The 23,674-nt window shown below is 37.9% G+C and overlaps 1 protein-coding gene across 2 annotated transcripts in view; it reads left to right on the top strand.

Moving 5' to 3' along the window:
• adgrb2 (adhesion G protein-coupled receptor B2) overlaps window positions 1-23,674 on the top strand; it is a 227,120-nt gene that overhangs the window by 121,160 nt on the left and 82,286 nt on the right. For both annotated transcript variants that reach the window (XM_044138723.1, XM_044138722.1), the window contains one exon: window positions 6,141-6,184. In XM_044138723.1, the coding sequence (XP_043994658.1) occupies window positions 6,141-6,184 (44 nt within the window). The remainder of the gene's footprint in view (window positions 1-6,140; window positions 6,185-23,674) is intronic.

Genomic DNA, 23,674 nt, shown 5'->3' with positions numbered 1-23,674 from the left:
TAGACTAAGCATCTTTTGGATTTGAAAATAATTGTGAGGCTTTAATGGAATCGTGTCGTCCCGGCTGGCCTCGTGTTGCTCGACTTCTGAGGAAATAAAAAGTGCTGCCTGATATAAACCGCTATGGTGCTAACCGAATAGTGTGTCCTTTCTGACTTTTTTATATGGTAGACTTTGAGTGTCTGTTTTGTTAATACGAAAGCACAATATTCATGGAAATGATTACGTACGAGTATAATGGGAAGCGTGCTTTTGAATGTTAATATGGTGATTGTTTTATTGGCTGTTCTACTACGTAAAGGAAGGTGTTGATTATTCTCTCTAGTCCCATTATCCGGTTCCACCTCTTTGCACATACATTCTAATATCTCTATTAAATCTGACTGACACGGTCAAAATATATGACAGGATTTTGTGAAAATGATCTTCAGTCTCCATCCCCTGCTGCTCTCCAGATTTGTAACACTCTATGTTTACATTCCATAATATTTTTCTGTCTTTCTATTATCGTTTTTGTTGTTTTTTGGTTTTCTTGTCTTAATGTTGATCCTTGCATGCTGCACTAGTCTGCAAACTGAAGGCTCCTGCTGAGTACAAGCACTTCTCTGGCACACACTGCAGCTCAGGGTTTGGCCAATCTTGGCGCCGCAGATGCCGCTGCACACATAACCAGTTGTAAAGTCAGTATTATCCTTCTCTAAAGAGTGCTTCAGAGTTCTAGTATTTTATTTCCCAAACGTTTGAGAGTTAGCAAGAGATTCATCCAGGCATGCTGTGGTGGCGTAGGGGATAGCGCGACCCACGTTTGGAGGCCTTGAGTCCTCGACGTGACCGTTGCGAGTTCGATTCCCGAACTCGTCGACATTTACCGCATGTCTTCCTCCCTCTCCTTCTCCCTTTCCTGTCAGCCTACTTTCAAATAAGGGACACTAGAGCCCACAAAAGACCCCTTGGAGTGGAGGAAAAAAAAAAAGAGATTCATCCAAACAGAATCCATGCAGCAGATGATTAAAAAGGTCGTTCTTGATACTGCAGTGATGTGCTTGTTGCACCAGCCTTAGCTTTGACCACAAAACGCATTCATTGTGCTATTGGGAACATTTCTTCAGAAAGTCTGTATCATTAAAACAAAAAGTGTTATTTCTACATAGCATTCATGTGATAAAAAACACATTTTGTTGATTTGTTTAACCTTTCAATAAACAGGCAACAAAAACAAAACCTGTGATTTACACATTAAAATAACCTGAATCTTGTTTTGTTCTCATGAGCCAAATCATGTTTCATCTCCAATAAATACATCTCTTCTGAGATGTATTTATTGGCAAAACATAGGTGAACTTGCCCGGTACCAACTGAAGCAACCCCAGATGATAAAATCTAACCCCAGAGTTTTGTGGGCATAATGGGGCATAATGGTCCACCTTGTTTTTTTTTTTTAAGTCATCTGACCATTTCTTTTCCTTTGCATCACTCACAATCGCAGTCTTTACTCTTCTTGATGAACTAACATTTTTCCTCCCAATCACGTTCACTCATAAGTCTCTTTTTAAGCGCGCCGTGCCCTGCGGTTAAGGTTGAGCATCTATGTTTCTTTTATGCAAGCGTTGACGTTTTTACTCCCATAAGTAAGCACTGGGATGAGGTGTGAAATTAACCTTTTGATTAACATCCCCTGAACATTTAGGGAATCTTTGATTGCAATCATTCAAAGAACTTTTTTTTTCTGGATGATTAAGATGAACCACTACCTGTTGAACATGTGTGATAAGTTTTAACCCAAACGTGGTGATTTGAAGGCCTTGTTTTAATGTTTTTAATGAGCTCCAGGGGGGATTAAGTGGTCATTTGGTGAATCAGATGGTATTAACAGAGTGGATCGATGTTTCATAGCTTTCTAGTTGAAGCTTATTGAGCACAGTTGTCATTTATGCAAAATGCATTGCCTAATTGCTGTGCTAAAATCATGTTTTGGAAGAGGCAATCATCAAGTCTGCCTAAACGCTGATTTTTCATTGTTTAGCTGCGTAGGGATCACTAAAATCATAACTTGTCATTTTCCAAGCTTTTCCAGGGAACAAGTGAGAAAAAGTCAGATCATTTTACAAAGAGTATGTGTGAGCCATTCCAAACAAAACACGAGTTTCTACCCAAAGCAGGGTACCATTAGCAGGTTAAATGTTTAATCAATTTTTGGGACTCCACTTTTACATGTTTAGTGAGATGACCTGCAGACAAGAAACTTGCATTTTAAAATAATTTACGTTATTATTGCTTCAGAGGCAGCAAATATTGGCTTTAACACACACACACAAAAAAAATGTTTTTGTTTTTGTTGGATTAAAATTATGAAATAACTTGGATAAAATATTTTAGCTCAACCAATTTCAACTTTCAACTTCATCAAGCAGCTTAGTCAACGACATCGACAACAAAAAAATAACTTTGGACTGATGCTTGAGTTTATGTATAAAATAAACCTGCCTCTTTCTTCTGCCACTAAAGTTGATTCCTATTATAGGGTGACAACATTTTTCACTAAAGCATTAGGATGTGACTTTGAACAAAAATAATGTGATAGTGACAGAAAACAAGTTGATTCTAATTTATTTTCCTCCATTACTTCCATCCCAATCTAATCAGACATATGCATAACAAATTGGATTTGGTCTCAACAGCTCTAAGCTCTTCAACAACCTAATATGAGCTTGATTTCATTCTACATTGTCTTTGGCATCGATATCATATTTATTTTGGAGTTTTCAAACTTTGCAATAATTGTTTGTTTTTGTCTGCTGTTGCAGCAAAACTCCCTTCATTAGCTCCCACCCTGGCCAACCGTCCACACGGCTTATGCCAAGAATCTGCTCCGCCATTGTGTGCATTTTTGGTTCAGTTTGTTTTGCTTTCGTATTCACATTCAACCTTCCTATACGAAACACAACCAGGGAGATGCACACACACCATGATTTTGTCCCTTGTTACACAAGAATATACTTTGGGTCTGACCTTAGCCAATCTAAAAACATCCAGCTGCCTGAGCTGTAGCAAAGCAACAGCTGCACTGTGCTTCACTCTCCAAGGCGAGTGTGCAGGGTCATGTCTTTACTGAGAGGACATCTGCTCCAGTCAGACTCCATGTCTTTATCCCCATTGACCTGATTTTTGTGTGTCTTTAATGTTGACGAGGATGCACGAGGCCCCAAACCCCAACATCCCCAAAGCAGACCAGTTCAGCATATGCCAAGTGCCAGAGTCCACCTGCTCCATCGTTCACATGTGTATTTTTATTTAGGAGATGATTCCTCGTTCAACTTTAAAGACCTGGGCCTTCCTTATAAATTCAGATCATGCATAAGGTGACTTTGATCCATAAAACAGCATCCGCCTGATTGCCCCATTTCATTTTATTTTATTTTTTTGGCATCTCTCATATTTTAAATGTAGTTGAAGGCTTTTAAGAATTCCTGAGCCTGCGTGTGCTTGTATTCTGTTGCATTAGGTTATTTCATCTGATTAGCTTACCATATCCATAACCAATATTCATCACCACATGAGCTATTAGGTACCTTAAGAAGTGGCAGTCCCCTTCAAGAATAAAAGAGAAGACTTCAAAGGCAGATGCTATTATCGCCATCGAGCCACGCTGTGTGCTTCCTTTAAGAGACATCATTTGAGAAGATTATGTCACTATACGAGGCAGAAGCATTAAAGAGAAGCCATACATTGCGGAAATACAAAAATGTCAGGTGTCCTGTAGCAAATACGATGCCTGATGATTGATAGCTGCATGCTAAAGGAGCTCGCCGTGCTAATGTATGCCCAGGGACATCTAACATTGGTGACGGCTGCCTGTGTGTACGGCAGAACAAAGCACTTTTCATCCATCAATCGTCGTCATCTGCTCTTTGAGCCCGTGTACATGGACCTTACATCATCTCGTCCTCTCAAGTCCAGTCATGGATGAACTGATTCGTGGTAGAACACTCCTGAACTGCTTGAAGAAGGACAAATGACCTTGTCTTTCTCAGAATAAATCATCATCTTACTGTCTCCTCCTGTGTGTGCACCACCTCTGTTACGTCCTTTGGCTTAGTTAAAGCAAACTGAATGTGACTGATAGAAGAACTTCTTCTACTTCCTCTCCATATTTTGTCAACATCAGTTTTTTTTTTTTTTTTTGTTGTTGTTTTGTTTTTATGCAGACATTAACTTACAAAAGTATTCAAATCACTTGATCTTGATTAAGTGATTTTTTTTACTGGGATTTTCCATGATATGCCAAAACAAATGTGAAGGAAAAAGACTATTTTTTTTCTGGTAATGGATAGCTGAAAAGAATGGTGTGCATATCTATTCACTGTGAGTCAATACTTTGTAGAATCGCATTTTCACTTATTTCAGCTGCCGTAGAGTTTAATGTTTTCATCAATTCTTCTTTGCAAGATAACTGAAGTTGAGAGCAGGTTAGTGGAAAGTGTCTATTAACATAAATTTTAAAGTTTTCCCACAAGTCCAAAGTTAGGTTCAGGTCAGAACATGAAATTGCTTTGATCTCAGTATATGGTGATGAAGCTGTGGGCAGCCTTTGGTGGTAAAAACATTTTTGAACACCCTTCCATTAACCATTCTATTGTAGCTTTGCAAAATGTTTAAGATTGTTGTACTGCTGGAATGTAGTCTATTTTAAAATGGTTTCTTGGAAAATTCCATCGAAAATATTCATCATCCCATGAACTATGAGCCTTTTCGGTTCCTCGATGAAGTCAATCATCCCCCACTGTGTGGTGGCAAGGTGTTACTTTAACTAATTAAACTTAGCTTTCTGCAGTGGAAAGTATTTTTGCATTTTGTTAATTTTCCAACAGCTTGGAAACCATGTTATTCCTTTTCTTCTGTCAAAATTATGCACTACTTTGGGTTGCAGTATCACAGTGAATATTAATGTTTTCCAAAACTAATGGAAAAGCTGCATGTCTGTTGAATTCTTGCTATAAGCTTGTTTGCCATAAGGGGGAGCTCAAAGGCAAATTGCTTAATGCTTAGGACTTAGGAAGGCTCACCACAAAAAAAAATAGAAATCCATTTTCCTCTTCTTGCACCACTGTGCAGAATTCAATAGTGTACACTCATCTGTAACAAACTGTTACTAGCTATGGCAATCATGAATCAGAGTCCCACAATGCATTCTGTTTCTGAGGCCCAGGTAAAACGTTGCTCTAAAATTTCAAGGCTTGAAATCCTTCAACTGAACTAGAAAATGTTCAGCCTCTGGTTGAAAGAATAGAGACGACTTTGAACTAATCAGTGCAGGAACTACTTAAGATCGCTGGTGGAACAGATTGTGATGAGTCAGTTAAAGATATCGATCCCCTGATTGATTCACTGATTGAGTCATATGGAGTCTTCCTTTGCCACCTACTTCGATTACCACATGATTTATGCACCACTTGGACTCCAGCCTATTGGCTTCTGGCATCAGCTAGTCAATGGATGTACTGGCAAGCTGATATCAGAACATGTTTAGTCCAATCTGAAGCTCCGTTTGAGTTTTCCCAGTCAGATTGTGAGATGTTTCAGACTCTTTATACGAGTCAAATAAATCCTTGCTTTGCAATTATTTATTTATTTATTTATTTATTTATTTATTTATGTATTTATTTATTTATTTATTTATTTATTTATTTATTTGTCCAACAGCTTTGTCATTGTCAAAGTTTGCTGGACTATGCCCTAGTCTGTATGTACCTAAAAGATGACGCTTTCATTCTAAAGTGCAGTTATTCTTAGTGCTCATGTCCATGAAATGTACTCTTTTATTGCTTCCAGTGTCTCGAGTCTGCGCCACACTCCTCCTCTCTTTCTGCAGCCGCATCAGTAGCAGCTTTTTGCTGCTCTGTCCTATTAAAGAATGACTCTTTCACCATGTCTTTCACTCGTCGTCTGTCACAATCCTTCTCTTTTATTGTTTGTTTGCTTCTCTCCATTGCCCATGCAGCATCACTCTTTGTCCTTTTGGCAAGACGCTACTCTGTCTTCTCCCTCTGCCGCCTCCTTTCCACGGGCAATAACAGCTTATCTCTCCCCCTCCCCTCTGTATCCCCCACCCTTCCCTGTCCTCCCTCTTCTCTATCTTGCAGGGTACATCAGATCCTCAGTGCGTTGTCTGGAACTATGGCAACACGTAAGTTGCTTTGAATGAATGGTGCTGCAGATATACGAGATGTCTTGTCAGTATGTTATGCTGATACTTATCGTGTGTGCAGTCTCATGTCCAGTCGTACATCATTTAATGGTAAACAGACTAGAAACCCTCACTGGTACTGCTAATTAAATTACAAGAAAAAAGAAAACACTATTCCCTTTTTGCTGCCAGGAGTTCAAAGGTAGCACCATTTTTTAGTCTTGCCTTCTTTTTCAGTGTTTACCTTTTCCCACACCGGTTTAATTTGCAGGTCTTTATTCTGCTCTGAGTGTTGCTTTACTTCGAGCAGCCAACTTGTTTTCAATCACTTTCCTGAAGTGCTAGTATGTTCCTAATGGTTTTTCTCCTAATTATCTAAGTAGGACACAGACAGTTTGATTTCATTTGCTTTGAATAGTGGACCCGTGCAAGTGCACAACGTAATGCAAACCAGCACAATTGATCAGGCTGTTATCACCATTAACCCACATAGAGGCCGTCCAATTTTTCGTCGACAGGAATAAACTTGTTCAGAAACATTTGACAAGGCTTTGGTTCCAAGAATAGGCTTAGCTCAGGTGGAGTACAGGGGGAGCACATTAGCTAAATTATTATTTTGCCTAACATGGCATCCCGAGCCTACCGTACTCTGTGAAGTACTGGGTGTGCTCTGCTGCCTATTGACTACTGGAGAGAAGCACCTGCCTCCATTGCAACCCTGAATAAAGATTAGGTGGGTGTAGAAATGGCCTCATACAGGGGCAATAGAAAGTTTGTTTTAATTTCAAGAGCAAACTTATTTCAGCCACTTGTGCTTGGGATCTTTATTCTTTCGGTCATGATCTATGTCTCATGACCACAGGTGCGAGTCGGAGCTCGCGTTGTGGTCAAGAACAGCTGAGGAAAGACTGAGACTAAAGTATACCAAGAGATAGACAAAATCAGGACAAGACTGCAGGGGAGGTAGAACAAGACCAAAACGACGCAATACCAATTCAAAGACTCCTGCTTTAACCACAAAAAAGTTGTTGTTGCAACCATAAAAATAATAATCAATGCCAATTATTAAGAAAATTTGTATATTAGATCAAAATTACCAGCAATATTTTTGTCTGTTATTTCTCATGAAAACCTGATAAGGCTTCGGTATCAAAATAACAATAGATAAAGGAATAACTTCAGCTTGGCATTACATATGCATATGGAATAATGACAACTTCTTTCAAAATTATAAATGTTCATTAAAAAAAATAATAATAATTCAACGTTCCAGGCAAATATTTTATTCAACAAGCTGACCAAGAAGTAAGGTCAGACGAGTTTACTTGGGAGAATTTGTGATTGGTGATTGGTCAGCTGCTGACAGACCCACTGCATTGATTGACAGGTGTAAAAATGCACTTAACATTAGTAGCAGGTTGTTTTACTTTTCTGTTTTATGCTATTTTAAATTACTTCCACAATGCACAAAATAGCTTTGGTATTCAAGTTTATGTTTTACAGAGAAGTGACATGTTTACCATTGGGTGGAAAAAAAGTTTAATTAAATCTGCATATTAAATGAACAAATACACAATTAAATCCACAATTATTAATTCTCCTGGCATATTCATAGTTCAAATAATATTTTTACTAGAACGTGTGTTTTCATAGCCGGATGTAATTACTGCAATTGAAAGAAGTAACTAATTGTTGTAATGCCAATTAAAACTTTTACACTGATAATTGGGAAGAAAAATATTTTTGCCAAGATGAACATTTTTATTGTAAATACAAACACTTATTGTTTTCTTGAATGATAGTCTATCCCATCTACGATGAACTTCTTGCATGAGTTGCAATAACTTTAAATTGTCTATCTACTCGGGTTATGAAATGATTCTTCACTGTAGCTCCGTCTGGTCTTGAGGCACACAGAACATTGTTTTAAGCTTTCTTTTTTTAAAACTATTTGTGATTAATGCCCCTGCAAAACAAACTCACCACTTCATCCACCATTGAGATGTTTGCACTTTCACAAGGGGAGAAGATCATGCAAGCTATCTAAAGAAGCATTAAAATAAGACTTTTGAAACTCCGACCACATTTTTAATTGTTGTAAATGTTTGAAGTTGCGGATATAACGCTTTCCTAATACTTGGAAGGGATTTTCAGGTTAGCATAGTTTTAGATATTGGGTATTGATTGGATCAGCTAATGAGAACGTCTTGGCATTAACTAACTAGTGGCTACCTGTACTCCTCTTTTTTTTCAGGATTTTAAGGGTCTCTATGGCATAGTTATTTGTCGTTTTTTCTTGTTCCCTATTAAACTGTTGAAAGTTTTCTGAATGATAGTAGGTTTCCATTTTTTTTTAAACTTTGAAACAGCTTTATTTGGATCAACACATTGGTGGAGAACTGGTTCCTTTTGTTTTGCTCCTTTATAGCATCTTTAAGTGGATTTACACAAAAGTCACTGCAAAAAACATAATCATGCATGTATTTTAACACTATAATTACAAAGTTGCCATGATATCAGTGTGAACAATTCTGCTCTGACAAATCCACACTCGTTTGCACAGGCCACACGTCATGGATGAAATACCGCTCCAGGGTTATTCCATGCTGCACCTTAGTCACACCACATTTTTAACCTATAAAGCACCCACAGAGGTTTTGTGCATGTCCAGAATAATTGGCAGGCTTCATTACTCATAATGGGGAGGACAGCCCAAGACCTTCCAAAGACCCTGCCGAAACCATCCATATTCTGAGTGTGTTTTTTATGGTGTGATGATGAAATAGGCTTCTGTGAAGAGGACTTAACCAGGTAAAGCTATTTTTGGTTTGTATTAGAGAAAGAGATAAGTCTTCTCATTGGATCATCTCTTGAATAAGTGAGTTTTGATGTATTTAAGATTGCAAAAAGAAAAACAAAATTTAAATCAAAGCAATTACATTAATTGCCTGATCGTGTTTTAATCCTTTAACATTGTAAGTAAAACTAACATTGGGCTCTGAAAGTGAGTCAGTGTTGCCATGAGCAACAGTGCTTTTTTGTAATTTGCATGCTGGTCATGTTCATTAAAAGTGGTATCATGATGAAGTTATTTTCTTCCAAAATATGCTTGTCGGTGGCAATGATGTGTTCAGGAAGATAATTCTGGGTGAAAGATTTGACAAATGATACTTTTGAAATAGCAAATAGGTTTAATGAGAACAGAATCTGCAAGCAGGGGGGTTAGACACTGAAGGGCTCCTCCGTTTACTGCGACAGCACTGACTTATGCTAGAAAAATTCTGGTCAGTTCCATCTTCTTCATTGATAAGTTTGCTATGGAGGAACAGTCTCTTGTGATCTGCCCCCCCCACCCCCCCCCTCCCACAAACCCACCCACACACACACACAATGTAAGTTCAGGTTTTTTTCCAGAGAGGATAAGACGTTGCAACTTATCAAGCTACCCCTCTCCATCAAGGTAACAGAGGAACAATGCCAGGCAAAGTCAATTAACTAGCTTGCAGATTACAGCTGCAATCAAATTAAATGTGCAGACATGACGAGGGCAGAGAGCCAAATGGAATATAAAGTGGCAACAAGGCAGTGATGTCTATCCACATATCACAGCTGGAGGCATGGGGAAAAGAGCCAAACGTAAGCTTGACAGAATTGATGGGGCGAGCACACAAACTAAACACAAGCTGACTTTATGTGAGTGGATTTCTCCTACGTCCTGTTACCTTTTCAAGACTTTCTAGCAAAACCTGGTCACACGTATTATTTGGACATGTGAGCTCGTTACATGCAAATGCGGGGAAATGAGACTTTGCGAAGGGGCACAAATACTCCTCGTGTTTTTTTTGCTGTTTTGTTTTGTTTTGTTTTTTGTGTCGGGCAGGAGATCTTGGCTTAAGGCGCAAAGTTGATGCAGACAGAGAACATGTTGTACAAAGCAGCCGTTTGTTTGCTGGAAGATATCACTGCTCTCAGCCTGGCTGCCTTTCTGAGTGAGCCAAGGGCTTTGAGGTTGAGCAGGAGGCTGACAAGAGGTGGAGAATGCACAGATAGCAGCACAGGGGGAGGGCAAACATGGCAGCATCTCAACCAAACCACTGCAAAAAAAAAAAAAACACTGCTCAAAAAGAAAGGAAAACCTTTACCATTTTATCACTTCTGCATGAAGACTCAAATGGAGAATCTCGTATAGATTCATTACACATGAAGTGATACATTGTAAGTGTTCTATTAATTTTGACGATTATGGCTTGACCCTAATGAAAATCTAAAATTGAGTTCATCAGAAAATTACAAAATTACTCACTGCCAATAAAAGGAATTTTTCATACAAAAGTTTTTTTTTTGTTTTTTTTTTTTACAATGCTATGCCCTCTATAAGACAAAAACTGCTGACTTTACAGTTGTCCAGTAGACAGTCACTGACACTCTCCACTAGGAGGTTACATTAAAGAAGACAATTGCATGAAAAGCTGCTGTTTGCAGAGTGCTGAAGCCAGGCATATTAAAAGAAAGCTAAGTGAAGGAAAAAGGTGCATATTCAAAAAGGGCAAAACATATAATTGGGAGTTATGATGGTCCAGCTCTTGTCAAAAATTTAGCTTGTTTGGTTCAGTGCTCTTAGGCTCCAAAATGGCTCTTCATTTAGTACCACTACAAGCTTTGAAATCTAAAACTTGGCAATTATCCATTGTGTGAGAATTTTTTTTTCCAGCATTTCATAGGTTTGTATTTTACTATTCTCTCATTACTAAACCACAGCACAGTGACCATTTCTTAATATTTTATTGAAGGCTTTCAGTTTGAAAGCCGGTTCCTGCCTCTGTTCCTGTGCACCTTCCCTGTACCTCTACACTTGCTGCCTTACAAATACCCCTTTCCTTTTTCACATAGTGGTGTAGTTTTAGTTTCTCTTTGCATGGTGTGCCTATAAATATAAATCACTACCATTGCCTACATGGATTCTGAAATGGAATCCCCACTGGGATTTAGCTCTTCTTGTTCCCCCACAAAAAGTCCGGTTTTAGAGTCAGTGCATTTGTGAACATCACAACACTACTTGAGAGGACTGAAGAGCAAAGTTCATTCAGGAATTTGTGGGAGATTCACAGACTGTGAATTGCAGCAGAAGTCGTCAGTGATTCAAGAATCACTAGATATATCCAGAGCAATACGACAACAATAAATTTCCAATTTCTTATGTTAGATCACTAGAAAACCATGCACTACATTGAAATTTTTTCTACCCGACCAAAGAATATAAAGACTTCACTTTTCCTTAGTGACTTTCATAAAATACCTGCTTAAATTGAAATTTGCCTACACTGCCACAAGTGGTTTACTTCACCATTTACCCAGTTTACTTCACCATAGTATCCCTGGCCGTTGCCTTCCTGTGCCATTCTTTTCTATTCTCACCTCCATTCAGAGCTTTCTCCTGTTGAGGTTGAGTTTCTTCGAAAGAACTTCCACCCAAACAATCAGCAAACAGAAGACAGAGTTGTGAATGGTTGGAGTTTGACAATGGACACAATAGAAATGAACAGAGCCATCCAATCCTTTTTGGCCACACTTCAAATATTGAGCAATTAAAGCCAAAGCAAGAGGAATGTTTAAGACATTTCATTGCTGGCAAAGATGCTGTTCGGCTTGGCACTTTTCTCTTCGCAGTTCTCTTTTTAAGCATGTGCAATTTCCGGCAAGCTGTATAGCGTAGCTTCCTTCACGATCAGGGTGACACAGTGCACATGTCATGGCCAAAACTTACCAATTTGGTTTTTACTCTTGCATAGTCGTATTTTAATTTTCTGACAATTTATTATTTTTTATTTCTTTTTAATTTTAATTAGCTCCAAGCTATTAGAATCACAGCAAAGAAAAAAAGAACAACATGAACTATCAATAGATACCCATTTCTGTAAACCAACAGGATTAAGAGGGTTGTAACAAAAATCTTCTGGGTATGTTAAATCAGTGTAAAATGAATTTTCACTTATGGTATTGAATTAATGCAAAGAGGTTGACTTTTCAAAGATATTCAGATTTATCGAGACGCACATGTTTAATGTTATTTGACTCTGTGACTTAAATCTGCACAAACGATTCTTATCTATGTGGCAATTGTCTATGTTTCTCAGCTGGCTCTCAGTATTCATAAGTGTATGCTTTATTTATTTATTTTGCCCCTAACAGGCCCATATGTCGACACCATCTGGCCACCCAAATCGTCGAGCCTAACAACCCCCCCCTTTCCCGGCCCATCCCTTCTACCAACTCCCAACCTGTTTTCTTCATTCTTGCAGAGAGTTGGGCTCCTTTCATAAAAATTCTAGCTGCAATGTCAATTTAAGAAATTCATCAGATTTATTGATGCTAAAGCTTTTTTTTTTTTCTAATATGTTCTTGAACTAAGCCCATAAATGAAGGAAAGCAGAAATGTATGAGAGAATACGACCTAGTGACCAGCATTGGTGGTGTATTGTAAACATTTGTAATTCATATCTTTAATTTGATAATTAGACTTTGACTCAACACTCGGTAGTTTCTTCAAAGTCCTCTTTCCTTACCCAGTTTCTCTCTCCTCCACTGAAATTGATGATTCATACTCACCTGATCTTAGCTGCAGATCTTATCCTTGCCTCCAGCATCTCCCCGATTAAACCGTGACTCTACCTCAGAGAAGAATATCTTGGTGGAGCCAGTACTGTGAACACACACAGAGAGATACATTCACTATGCTGTAAATCTAAAACTTGGTGTATTAACTATGATTTTAAAGGCTTTATCTATTGGCAGCTGAAAATGTATTTTAAACATTTTCTTTCTTAACTCTTGCATTAAATGTCCCTTTCTTCTATAAGCGAAACTTTATGTTGAAATGATGTCGAAACTAAAATCCATATCCATCAAAGCAGCCAACCTTGCAGTGGCATTAAAAAGTTAATTCACTGTTTATAGATAAACTGTGTGTATGGATAAAAGTTGCTTTTAAAAAGACTGAGGCTCAGCATCGTGCTGTGGTTGTCTCTGTTTGTGATCATTTTGTAAAGACCTTTCAATTGCACTTTACTGCCGGCTAGAAAGACTTGGTGTGCAGTGCAAGAATGAGGTGTGCCCTCTGTCAACTTTGGCTCTGGAAGATCAACACCTCAGTCTACTGCCAAAAAAAAGAATGAATGAATAACTGGCACAAATCAGGTTAAAATATTTTGATGTTCACCTTCCTAAAATGCACAGCTGGTGCTTTTGAGCATAACCTAGTGTATGACACTGAGCAGGATAGCAAGGGAGCAAAATGGCTTTCAAAGTACTCTGTACACTGTAAGCAAATTGTGACAAATCGAAGTCTACATAACTATTAGATGCAATGTACTTTTTTGTAGTTTTTTTTGAGGGGGGGGTACAAGGAAAAAAATCTTTACTGTTTTAGAATCAAAAGCATAAACATGTGGAGTCTGCTAAATTATGTTGTCATTTATTGGAACTATTTGCTTTTATCAGGTGAGAATAAGATTTGGAGTTTCAGAAAGAAACACGGCAGATAAGTTTGTGAAAAAGCACTGCTTTTCTTCTGACTTTGAGGTTAGGTCAGATGAAGGGTCTGTTGTACTGCAGGGCTGTTTTTCTTCCAAAGGCCGATGAAACCATGTAAGAGTGCATGTCAGCATAGACTGAAAAGGTTGTGGAATTTACCAGTGACTAGAAATGGGTCATCTTTCATTGTGTGTAACTCTAAATCCATAATGCAGATGAGAATCGCAGGTCTTTCATTACCCGGTGGATGGGATCTAGATCTGTTGAAAATGAGATCTGGATCTTAAGGGGGTTTACCTGGTTAAATAAAGGAAATAAAAAAAAAGAAAGTCCGTCCAAAACATAAGAACCAACAGAGTTAAAGTTAGGTGGTGTTCTAATACTGACCAATTCTTGTAAAGTTAATATAAATGCATGACACACATGTGGGCTATTCTTTTTTTTTTTTTTTCCCTTTAGCCAAAGGGATGTTTTGTTGTTTTTCATTTTAACAAAACATCCACATGTTGTCATCTTCACAACATAACATAGTTACTTTACTATGCTACAAAATTGCACTAGAAAATATATAACACTTCCCCTTAAGTATTACCATCATCTTAGTGTGATTTTAATTTTCAGGAGTGCCAATTTTAGAGTCACTTTAAAAATGTATCCCTTATGCTAACATTCCTTGAATAAGTGATTAATTCATAAGCTCAGTGGGTAGATAAGTTTGAAAGGAAGACTCAAATCTGTCTTTTAACTCTCACCCAAAGATATTCTACTAATATCTCTTTATTCCTACATCAGGCATAGACTACTGCCTGCAGAGAGACACTCAGTCTGACTGAATTTAATGTAATCAACTTTAAAATTATAACACCAGTCTGAATGGGATTCAACCTTATGTTTGACATCTTTGATATTTTTATCAACCCTGTGTATTACATAGTTCATGTGCGCTAAACATGAAGCTTGGCTTTTTATTCCAAAATATGTAAAAGTTGCAATCATCAGTAGGCATTAATTTGTGTTGGGTCCAATCTGCTTTGTTGGTAAATGTGCCGGTATTTAACTGGCTGAAAGGTTTCCAATTTGAGCAGTGAAGGAATCATAGACTTAGCACATTAAGTATTCTTTCCACTCATTACATACACTTAAACACACACGCACACGCAGAGTAACACACTAAACAGAGTAGCTGCCAGGAGGAGGGGGTGGATGATACGGCTTGCTCCACTTTTCCATCTGACAGAACACAAGGGATCAAGACTGTGTCAAACAGCGAGTCAGCACGGCAAGAGGGAGTCGGCCAGTGGGGCTTATGTGCGCTCTTCCTCCATTGGATATCGCAGACACGGTCAGGCTCTCGGCACATTACGGTTATCACAACAGTTTGTAGAGAAAACGTCACAGTGGAGTAAATGGAACTCTCAGACGTTGGGGCACGGAGGCTTGTCCAGAACTTTGGTTTGGGTTTCTTGTGGTGGTTGCAAATGTTGAAGAAAAGTCAAATTAGCCATGTACCAAAGTGGAGCTTTGGTCTTTCTCTGGAAGAGGACTACATGGATATGAGCTAGTGGCTTTGACACAAGGAAAGTTCTGCTTTTTTATGTAGCTGTGGAAGTTAGGTGAAGACGCTTAGTACATTTGGTCGTATCACAAAATTAGCAGTCTTGTCTTTTACCGAACAAAATTTTACTGAATGTATCAACATGTGACCAGTGGAGGTAGAATACTGTAACTTGCTGCCAATGCACTCTTAGACCTGAGACCGCAGCTTTAATTGAATGAAGGTGTAGGAAATCTGTATTGATTAGAATTCAAACTTAAAGCCAGAAGAGAAGAAGACGAGCTTTCTCCCCAGGCTAGTGGAATAAGTTTCATCTTCCCTGTTGGATCTGAGGAGCTTAAAAGTAAGTAACCTCTCTGCATCTTAAGGTCTGTTATACACCATTGGTTCGACTTCTGTACTGTAAAAAAACATTTGAGATCTTTTATGCAATGGTCTTCTGAATGGAGTGTTTGCCATGTTGATTCATTATTTATTTATTGTTTTTTTTAGTCCTGTGATGATGGTGGAAGAAGAGGGCACATGTTTCTTTGGGTATCCCAGTCTGAACCTCTGGCAAATGCTTGGAAAACAGTTTCCTGGAATGCTTTTTTTTCCCATATGAATTTGTACAAACCCAGGTAGCTAAAAAAGAAAATACAAGCCTTTTGAATCATTTTCTACATTCTTGTCAGTGATTCCTTTTTACTGGAGTTATCATTTCTGTAGTTACATTGGATGTCCTTGGAAACTGTTACAGAAACGTACCATAAATGGCTGCAGCCAAGACAGGTATCTCTGCATTTCCTGTTAGCTCACTTGTTTGAACACCAGAAGGAAAGTTAATCCCTGGAAAGAAGCTTATAAATTAGCCAAGGGCTATACCAGAGAGCAGCAGATTGGGACAGTGGAGGTCACTGACAAAGCATTCTGAGCACACAATTCGAGGAAAGGAGTGTGTGAGGGAAGGTTTTGTGTGGGAGATCTCACGTGACATGAGCCACAAGAAAGACAAGGAGGATTAAACAAGGACTCTAGGTTTATCTCTAATGGAGACCTATTTGAATTCTTACTTCTGTGTAGCACAGCAGTGAACCAATGGAAAGAAGATTTTATCAGACAAAAATAACCCGAATACACTAATAAGTATCTGCTTAGGTTGTTGAAGAAACAAAACTACCCAAACATATCTGGACCCTATGCGAAAAAGTGCTCACCCCCTTTACTTAATGACCGTTTGTGCCACCACAGACAGCGGCAATTGTCATCAGGCATTTGTGATACCTTGTAAGTCAGATAATAAATCTTCAGCAATTTCTAATAGAAGAAAGAATTCATGGTTCCATCAATTATGGCAAGTCGTCTAACATCCTGAAGCAGCAAAACGTCCCTTGGCCATTTTACTACCATCAAGTTTTACTGTTGCCGTGATATATTTCTGAAATGCTCTTTTAATTTTACCCCGGATCTAGCTGGATATACACCAGCAATATGTTGTTAATCCTCTGAATATTTTTCCAAAAGTCTTGAGGAACATGTCGCTGAGCAAATGTGAGCTGGGCCTTTATGTTTTTTTTTTTTTTAGTTAACAGTGATTTTTGCTTTTGGAACTCTCTCATTTGGAACTAGACCATTTTTGTCTAGTCTCTTTCTAAGTATTTATTTTGACACCTCCTGATGATTTACTTTTGGGAGTAATGTTAAGAGGCCACTCTTATAAAGGAAAACCTCCCTAATAGTAGTTCACTGAAATTCCAGCTGTAGAAATGGCTTTGCGATCCTTTCCAGGCTGACTGATGTCGGCGACCTTGCTTCTTATCTAATCTCGTTTCCCGTGATGGTGAAAATGTGTTGCTTTTTGAGATTTCTTGAACCGTGTTGTAAAACAGGTTTGAAATTACAGTAAGCAGGTTTCCAAAAAAGACTGTGAAGAGGGGGGGGGGAAATTATTTTCCCTTTCACACGAGATCTCCGTTGATAAATATTTAACGTTTGAGTACCCACCGCGGAGATAACATGTATATACTCATAAGCTGTACAATCTTTTCACATCTGCATCGCATCATCCTCGCTATAATCTTGCAACATGTTCCTCCGGTTGCGAGATCTGTTCTGGACAGTGGAAGACTGGGAAGCTTAGTTCCTACACAGCAGATATCTGGGTCAAATACATTTATACATTAGGACACACAACCATACACGGGAATAAAATGTTCAAGTAAGAAAATGGCCATTGGCCCCTGTGTGATATGTGGCACAAAAGGTTGAGTAACTACAAACGATTTGTATCGTATGAAGATTCGCTTCAATGCTTCCTTGCTATATTGAGAGTAAAAATGGGCTGAATATGTATTGCCTCTGGTGAATGTGCAGTTCAGCTCTTTGGTAGTCATAGATAAAATGTCTACCCCAAAAAATGTTTCTGTGAACTCGAAGAAATATTTTATAGAAAACCGTTTGTCTGTTCCGACAGACGCGTACAGCTGATCATTAAAATTTACAGGAAGTTATGATATGCTGGTTCATCTGAATAATCCTGCATATTTTAACAAGAAATGAGCAAATAGACTCATTTGTTCTTTGTCTTACAAGTAAAAACATGAAAAACCCTTAATCCAGATTGGACATTTATGGTGTCGCATTTGCCACGTTTAGAGAATCTGGGCAAACAAAAAGACCTTCTAATTGTTATTTAAACGGCATACAGATAATCACAAAACAAATTAAAATTTCTTCCGCTGTGTGACTGTTAGCTAATCTGTTTGAGAACCTTAACTTAAAGACACAGTTTAAACCCTTTTCTAAATCGGGGATCAATTTGAACACATTCCTTTGTCAGTTTAATTATAGGGAGAGATGTGTTGGCAAGCACAAGCAGCTGAAAGGAACTGGGTCAGCCTTTTACTTTTTATATGCAATCCCCTGTCTCTGCTTGTTATCAAGAACAAAAAGTAAGGGAATATAAGTGATAGCCTCTTAAAAACGTGTAACCTCTCCCTTAAGCTCAATTTTAAGGCCTATTTATGCTAAAATGAAATGTTGTGGAATGACCCAAACTTTACCATAGCAGGTCTAACTGGTAAGTCCCAAATGTTTACTATTTAACTTGAGCATACCTTGCCTGCAAAGTGTTTTTGGGGACGTTTTAGTTGATAGACCAAGTCAAAGTAGTGCATAATTGAAAAGTAGAAGGAAAACAATGCACATTTTTTGTTTTTATCTATTCTTACAGTGCTGAAATCTTTTTTTGTGGATTTCTAATAAGCCCCTCTAAGTTTCACTGCAAATGCAGCTGCAAGTATTTGGTGTGTGTGTCTCTACCAACTTTACTCAGCTTAAACGTCTTTGGGTTTTCTTTTCAAAATTGCTCAATCTCACCCAGATTAGTCGGTGGGTTTCTAAACATTAATTTGCAAGTCCGACCACAGATTAATCATTGGATTTAGACATTGACTTTAACTGAACCATTCTAGCACTTATGCTTTAGTTTTATTACAGAAGTATTCTGTATTTAGCTTCATATATTTTCCCATTGACTCCACGTCGTTATTTAAAAAAAAATTATGGTGCTGTCAGCATAATGTTTTATTCTGGGAAATGTAATACCAGACATGTACAGAGTACGTTTTCAGCCACACATGCACATGTTGAGCACAAGCTTAATTTTGGTCTAACATAAACAGACTTTCATGACTTTCTTCTTGCAAGATGTCCAAAAGGTTGGATTATTTAAAAGCTGACATATTCATTGGTGGAACTCAATTTCATATAGGGAAGCCCAAACAAAGAGAACCAAACATAGTTGGGTTTTGTACTTCACATATTTTAATTGTAGAAAAGTTTGAAAGCCTCCACAATGCAAGAAATTCCAATATAATACGTTGAGGTTTGTGACTGTAATGTGAAGAAAACATGAATAACGTTAAGGAGTATTAATACTTTTACTTTCAAAATAGTGTGTTAAAATCCCCTATGGAAAATGCATTCTGATTAGGCTTCAACACCTAATTTAATGTATTATTTTCCTTTTCAGGCCATTTTCTTCCATAATCCTTCAAATCTTTCACCTTCATACCATCCTTCCCTCTTGTCCTGTTCATGACTGTTCAAAGCTAGTGTCTCCACTGTGAATCACTGTTTGATAAAAAGAAAAAAAGGAATGCCATTAAAACATGAGCTAAGACGAAATCTATTGCAGTGCTCTCCATGTCACTCATAGGATTGTGCATTGAATATTAAACCTGGTCATGCTGTCATCTAAAGGCTTTAGCGCGAGTGGAATTAAAATAATTATTTTTTTTGTAATTCTAACAAACTGCCTTTAATTTCCATTCTGACTTCCAAGTAGGCATAAAATTCATCTGTCATCCTCAGCTCCTTTCTTTAAGGCATTGCATGCTGTTTTTCATTTCCTCTCTTTCGTTTATTTATTTATTTTTTTCTTGCGCTTGGACTTCTGGCAAGAAGCAAGAAAAAAAAATTTTCTTGGACCTATTTTGTAAAACCTAGCACATTAGACATAGTGAACGCACTTTCAAGTGATATTTCAAGTTGTATTATGAATTCAGAATGCACAACTAGCAATATCAATCTATTGGATATATATAGGATATAGTGACATATGAGTACACTGCATCACCCAGAAAGTATGAAGTGAAAATTAAAAATATAATGAATAATGAGTCAACATGGCAATACAAGTTTTTACAACTCCTGTCATCATTTGCCAGACATGACAGGAACGTATTTTTGTTTCCCGTCTGCCATCATCGAAAAGCTTTCTAGATTTACATAATGGCAATCTGGCACACTTTAAAACTAAAGACAGTCTCTGGTTGGAGATAACAAATAAGACGCGCTGCAGGTGTGACAAATCACTGACATTTAATCTGGAACTGATGATGATTTTCAGCTTTAAAGATGTGATCAATGTAAAACTGTGCTTGCTTTGTTATTGGACAAATATGTTGCGGTATATCTCAATTCTGGTGAAAGCCACAAAAAATAAAAAAGTCATTTGCCATTTCTTTCAAATCCTCACCTTCATGTCTAGGCACTGTTTAAAAGAAGATCAAATATTTTCTCATTCAAATGTAATTAAAATGTCAACTATGAACTTTATAGATGACTGTGAAAGGTTGCCTTTGACAAACATCTGAAGTGACATCACTGCTGAAGTTTCTATGCGTGAGAGAGAAGTGACTTTTTTCAGTTTAGTTCCTTGCATTAAGAACTTTAAGTATTTTAGAAATTCAAATCATGTTTAGCTTTCACTTTTCATTCTACTTTGATTGGAGGGAATTGGCTTTCATGGCACTGCCCTTTCAGTATCAACATTGTGCCAATTCATTCTCAGCGGACAAAAGGTCACTTTGTGCTGTTGCTTAGGAGGTATATTTCCTGTTTGGTTTTTTTTGTTGTTGTTTTTTTGAATAGCCACCCCAAAGTTCTGCAAACAATTAGGAGACAACAAATATTTTCCATATGCACATTTTTCTGCTGCCTGAAAACTTTAACATGCATCAGAATTGATATTTGTATGTTATTGCTTAACAGATCGATCTTAAAAAAATAAAATAAAGAAAATGATCAGAAAGATCATTTATTCCTGTAATTTTATTCTAAAATGAACATTTTATATGGATTTTTTTTAATACATCATGTAGGGTTAACTTCGAAGCAGTCTCCAAAAAATATTTCCTTATGCACAAAATTATTTTTATTATAGGAAAGATAATTTATGGCACATATAACTGAGAAAAAATACTGCTAACTACTGCCTCTGTACAAAATCCTAAAGCCACAAAAGGCCATTTCTAAATATATATATATATATATATATATATATATATATATATCAGCTCTCACAAGTAGCTGTGTTAATGGGAAGTTGATTGGAAAAAAAAAAGTGTGGTTGAAAAATTTATAAACATTAACTCCTGTTTTATAATCATCGTTAAGGCTGTAATTTTAAGTCTTTATAAAACCTAAAAGAAGAGATAAAAGCATAAAGTTTAGGTGTAGTGCATTGAATTTATCTAACACTGTTTATTTGTAAACAAATAAACGGTGCAAGCCACACCTGGGCTGAGGAAAAAATAGTCTGTAATTTTTCTCAGTTGTTCAGAGTCTTCATTTCATGTAGAAATCAATTTAGCATTTTGTTTTGAAAATTAAGATCTGGACAAAAATCGTAGTGGCACAGAATCCAAGATGTTTGAGTTTCAGTGTGAGGTTTCCACGGTCACTGATTATTTGGGGTGTCACGTTATTTGCTGGTGATGGGCCCATTTGTCTTATCGAGTCCAAAGTCACAACAGTCGTCATCGCAGGGCATTTTATTGCACTTCATGCTCTCCTCTTCATTTGTCAGCAAGACCTGGCAGCTGCTCTCACATCGAAAAAAATATCATCACCTTGTTTCCTCAGCCAAATTGCCAGATATAAAGGCTCGATGAATTAATATATTATGTGACTGTCACTTTTTGAGCTCAAGAGCTTTTAAAATACACCTTTAGTACATGTTCAATACCTATAGGCTTTAATCATTTTCTGTATTTAACTCCCTCAGTCGATAGATGAGAGGCAAATTACTATGTTGCCACTTCATAGAGAAATACAACCATTTACTTACAGGAATCCATTTATGCATAGGGAGAATCCCAGGGTTTTAGTTCAGTTGTCACAAATGGAAGAAACAAATGTGTATTTTAATCTTTCTCCATTAGCTAAGCCCAGGTTGTAATCCTCAGAGTCACCGGGTCTCGGAAGCGAAAGCCGATGTTGTGCAGGTCTCCGTAAGAACAAATAATAATCAGTTTTGTGGACGACATGACACTTGGCTAAATTCCAAGCCCTAATGTTACCGATGGGCGCCAGAACGACCAATCTGATTAGACTAAAGAAGATGAGTTTGAATCTTATGAAACAAAGAGGGGATTTATTTCTTACACTTCTTGTCGTCTGAAGGGAACTGCTGGAAAACTCCCTGCCAACACCAGACAGTGATCTGAAAACACAGCAGGCCAATCGCTGGTCAGGGACAGTCCTCACTTGCATGCTCAATCGTGTCGGCAGCCATGTCATCACATTCACAAATATATCTTTTCACTCCGTTTGTCTCTCTAGTACATTTTCTCTGACAAACACAATGACACATACACCACCACACACCATGTTGCAATCTGTCAAACTGTCACTGCTGCGACTGGGTTTTCAAACCTCGGGTCTTTGAAGTGCACTGTGCTCGGATCTCATTATCGACATTGTAATTTGTGTGCCAACCGTGTGGATTGGTGTGTGCGTTATGTCTGTGGGAAATCCATCCCAAAGGGATCCTGTCAGGGTGAGGGTGCATGGGAGTGCAGTAGCTCCTCCCATGCACATGATGCTCAGCGCATAGAGCAGCAAGTAGCCAGAGGGTCCACCAAAAGAATCATCATAATATTTTTCACTAAAAGTGTGCAAATGCGTATCAAATTTTCTCCAGAAAAAGATGAACTTCTCAATGGTCCGTTCTTTTGGGTTTTGATCTGAAGTTTGCCTGACACCTGTGTTTGAACAGTAAGGCAATGAGTGTCAAGACGGGAAATGGAAAAAGAGACGACCATGGACTGATGCTTGCTCACTGGCATCACACCGTTTGTCTCCCCCACTTTGTCACCCTGTTCTCCAAAGGAGCCTGCACAACCGAGCTGAGTGTGTGCGACTTTGTCGTAGCTGGCAGGGAGAGAAACGGAATCATCACAATTATTTTACTGTTGTTGACTGAAAATAACATTTTTGTGTATATATATATATGTATATATATATATCCTAGTGTTCAAGATTGCCCTATGTACTTGGTTCAGTTTTAAACGGAAAATTTTAAATATGAACATATATGTCCTAAATTGTAGGTAAACCGTTTCACAAGGGTTCAAACTTTCTGATATACTTTACTGCGAAAAATAGAAAATCCTTGAAAATTCTAAAAACATTCTGAATCCGAGGCCCCTTAAAAATCTCCTGTGGTGTTACTTATTGATGCACAGGCAGCGGGTCTGGACTTGTTTTGGTGCGTCACACAGATTCTCACCCATACTCTAGTGTGAGAAGAATAACACTTGGTCACTCTCTTCAGTCTCGGTACCTTGAACTGACCGTGAACATTGTTCACCAAAGTTTGAGTGTGTCATACGCACAAAATCCTGCCAAGTTTTCGGAAAGTAAGCAACGTTGTTCCCTTTAACTTTCAACGTCTTTCCTTCTTTTCCCTGTGTGTCTGAGGTTTTTCAGAGACACAGGGGCAGATCAAACTAACCAATGTCAGTGAGAAGTGTACTTCTACTTACGGTTCGCTGCTGACATTATTGTATTTCAATAAGACGTGTAACTTGTATTAAAAACCAAAATATTTCGAAAGATATAGGTGCATCTCAGTAAAT

Source organism: Gambusia affinis, linkage group LG14 (genome assembly GCF_019740435.1).
Source record: "Gambusia affinis linkage group LG14, SWU_Gaff_1.0, whole genome shotgun sequence".
NCBI classification, from domain to species: domain Eukaryota; kingdom Metazoa; phylum Chordata; class Actinopteri; order Cyprinodontiformes; family Poeciliidae; genus Gambusia; species Gambusia affinis.
The sequence above is the reverse complement of the archived record's forward strand: the minus strand, read 5'-3'. Positions and strand labels throughout refer to the sequence as shown.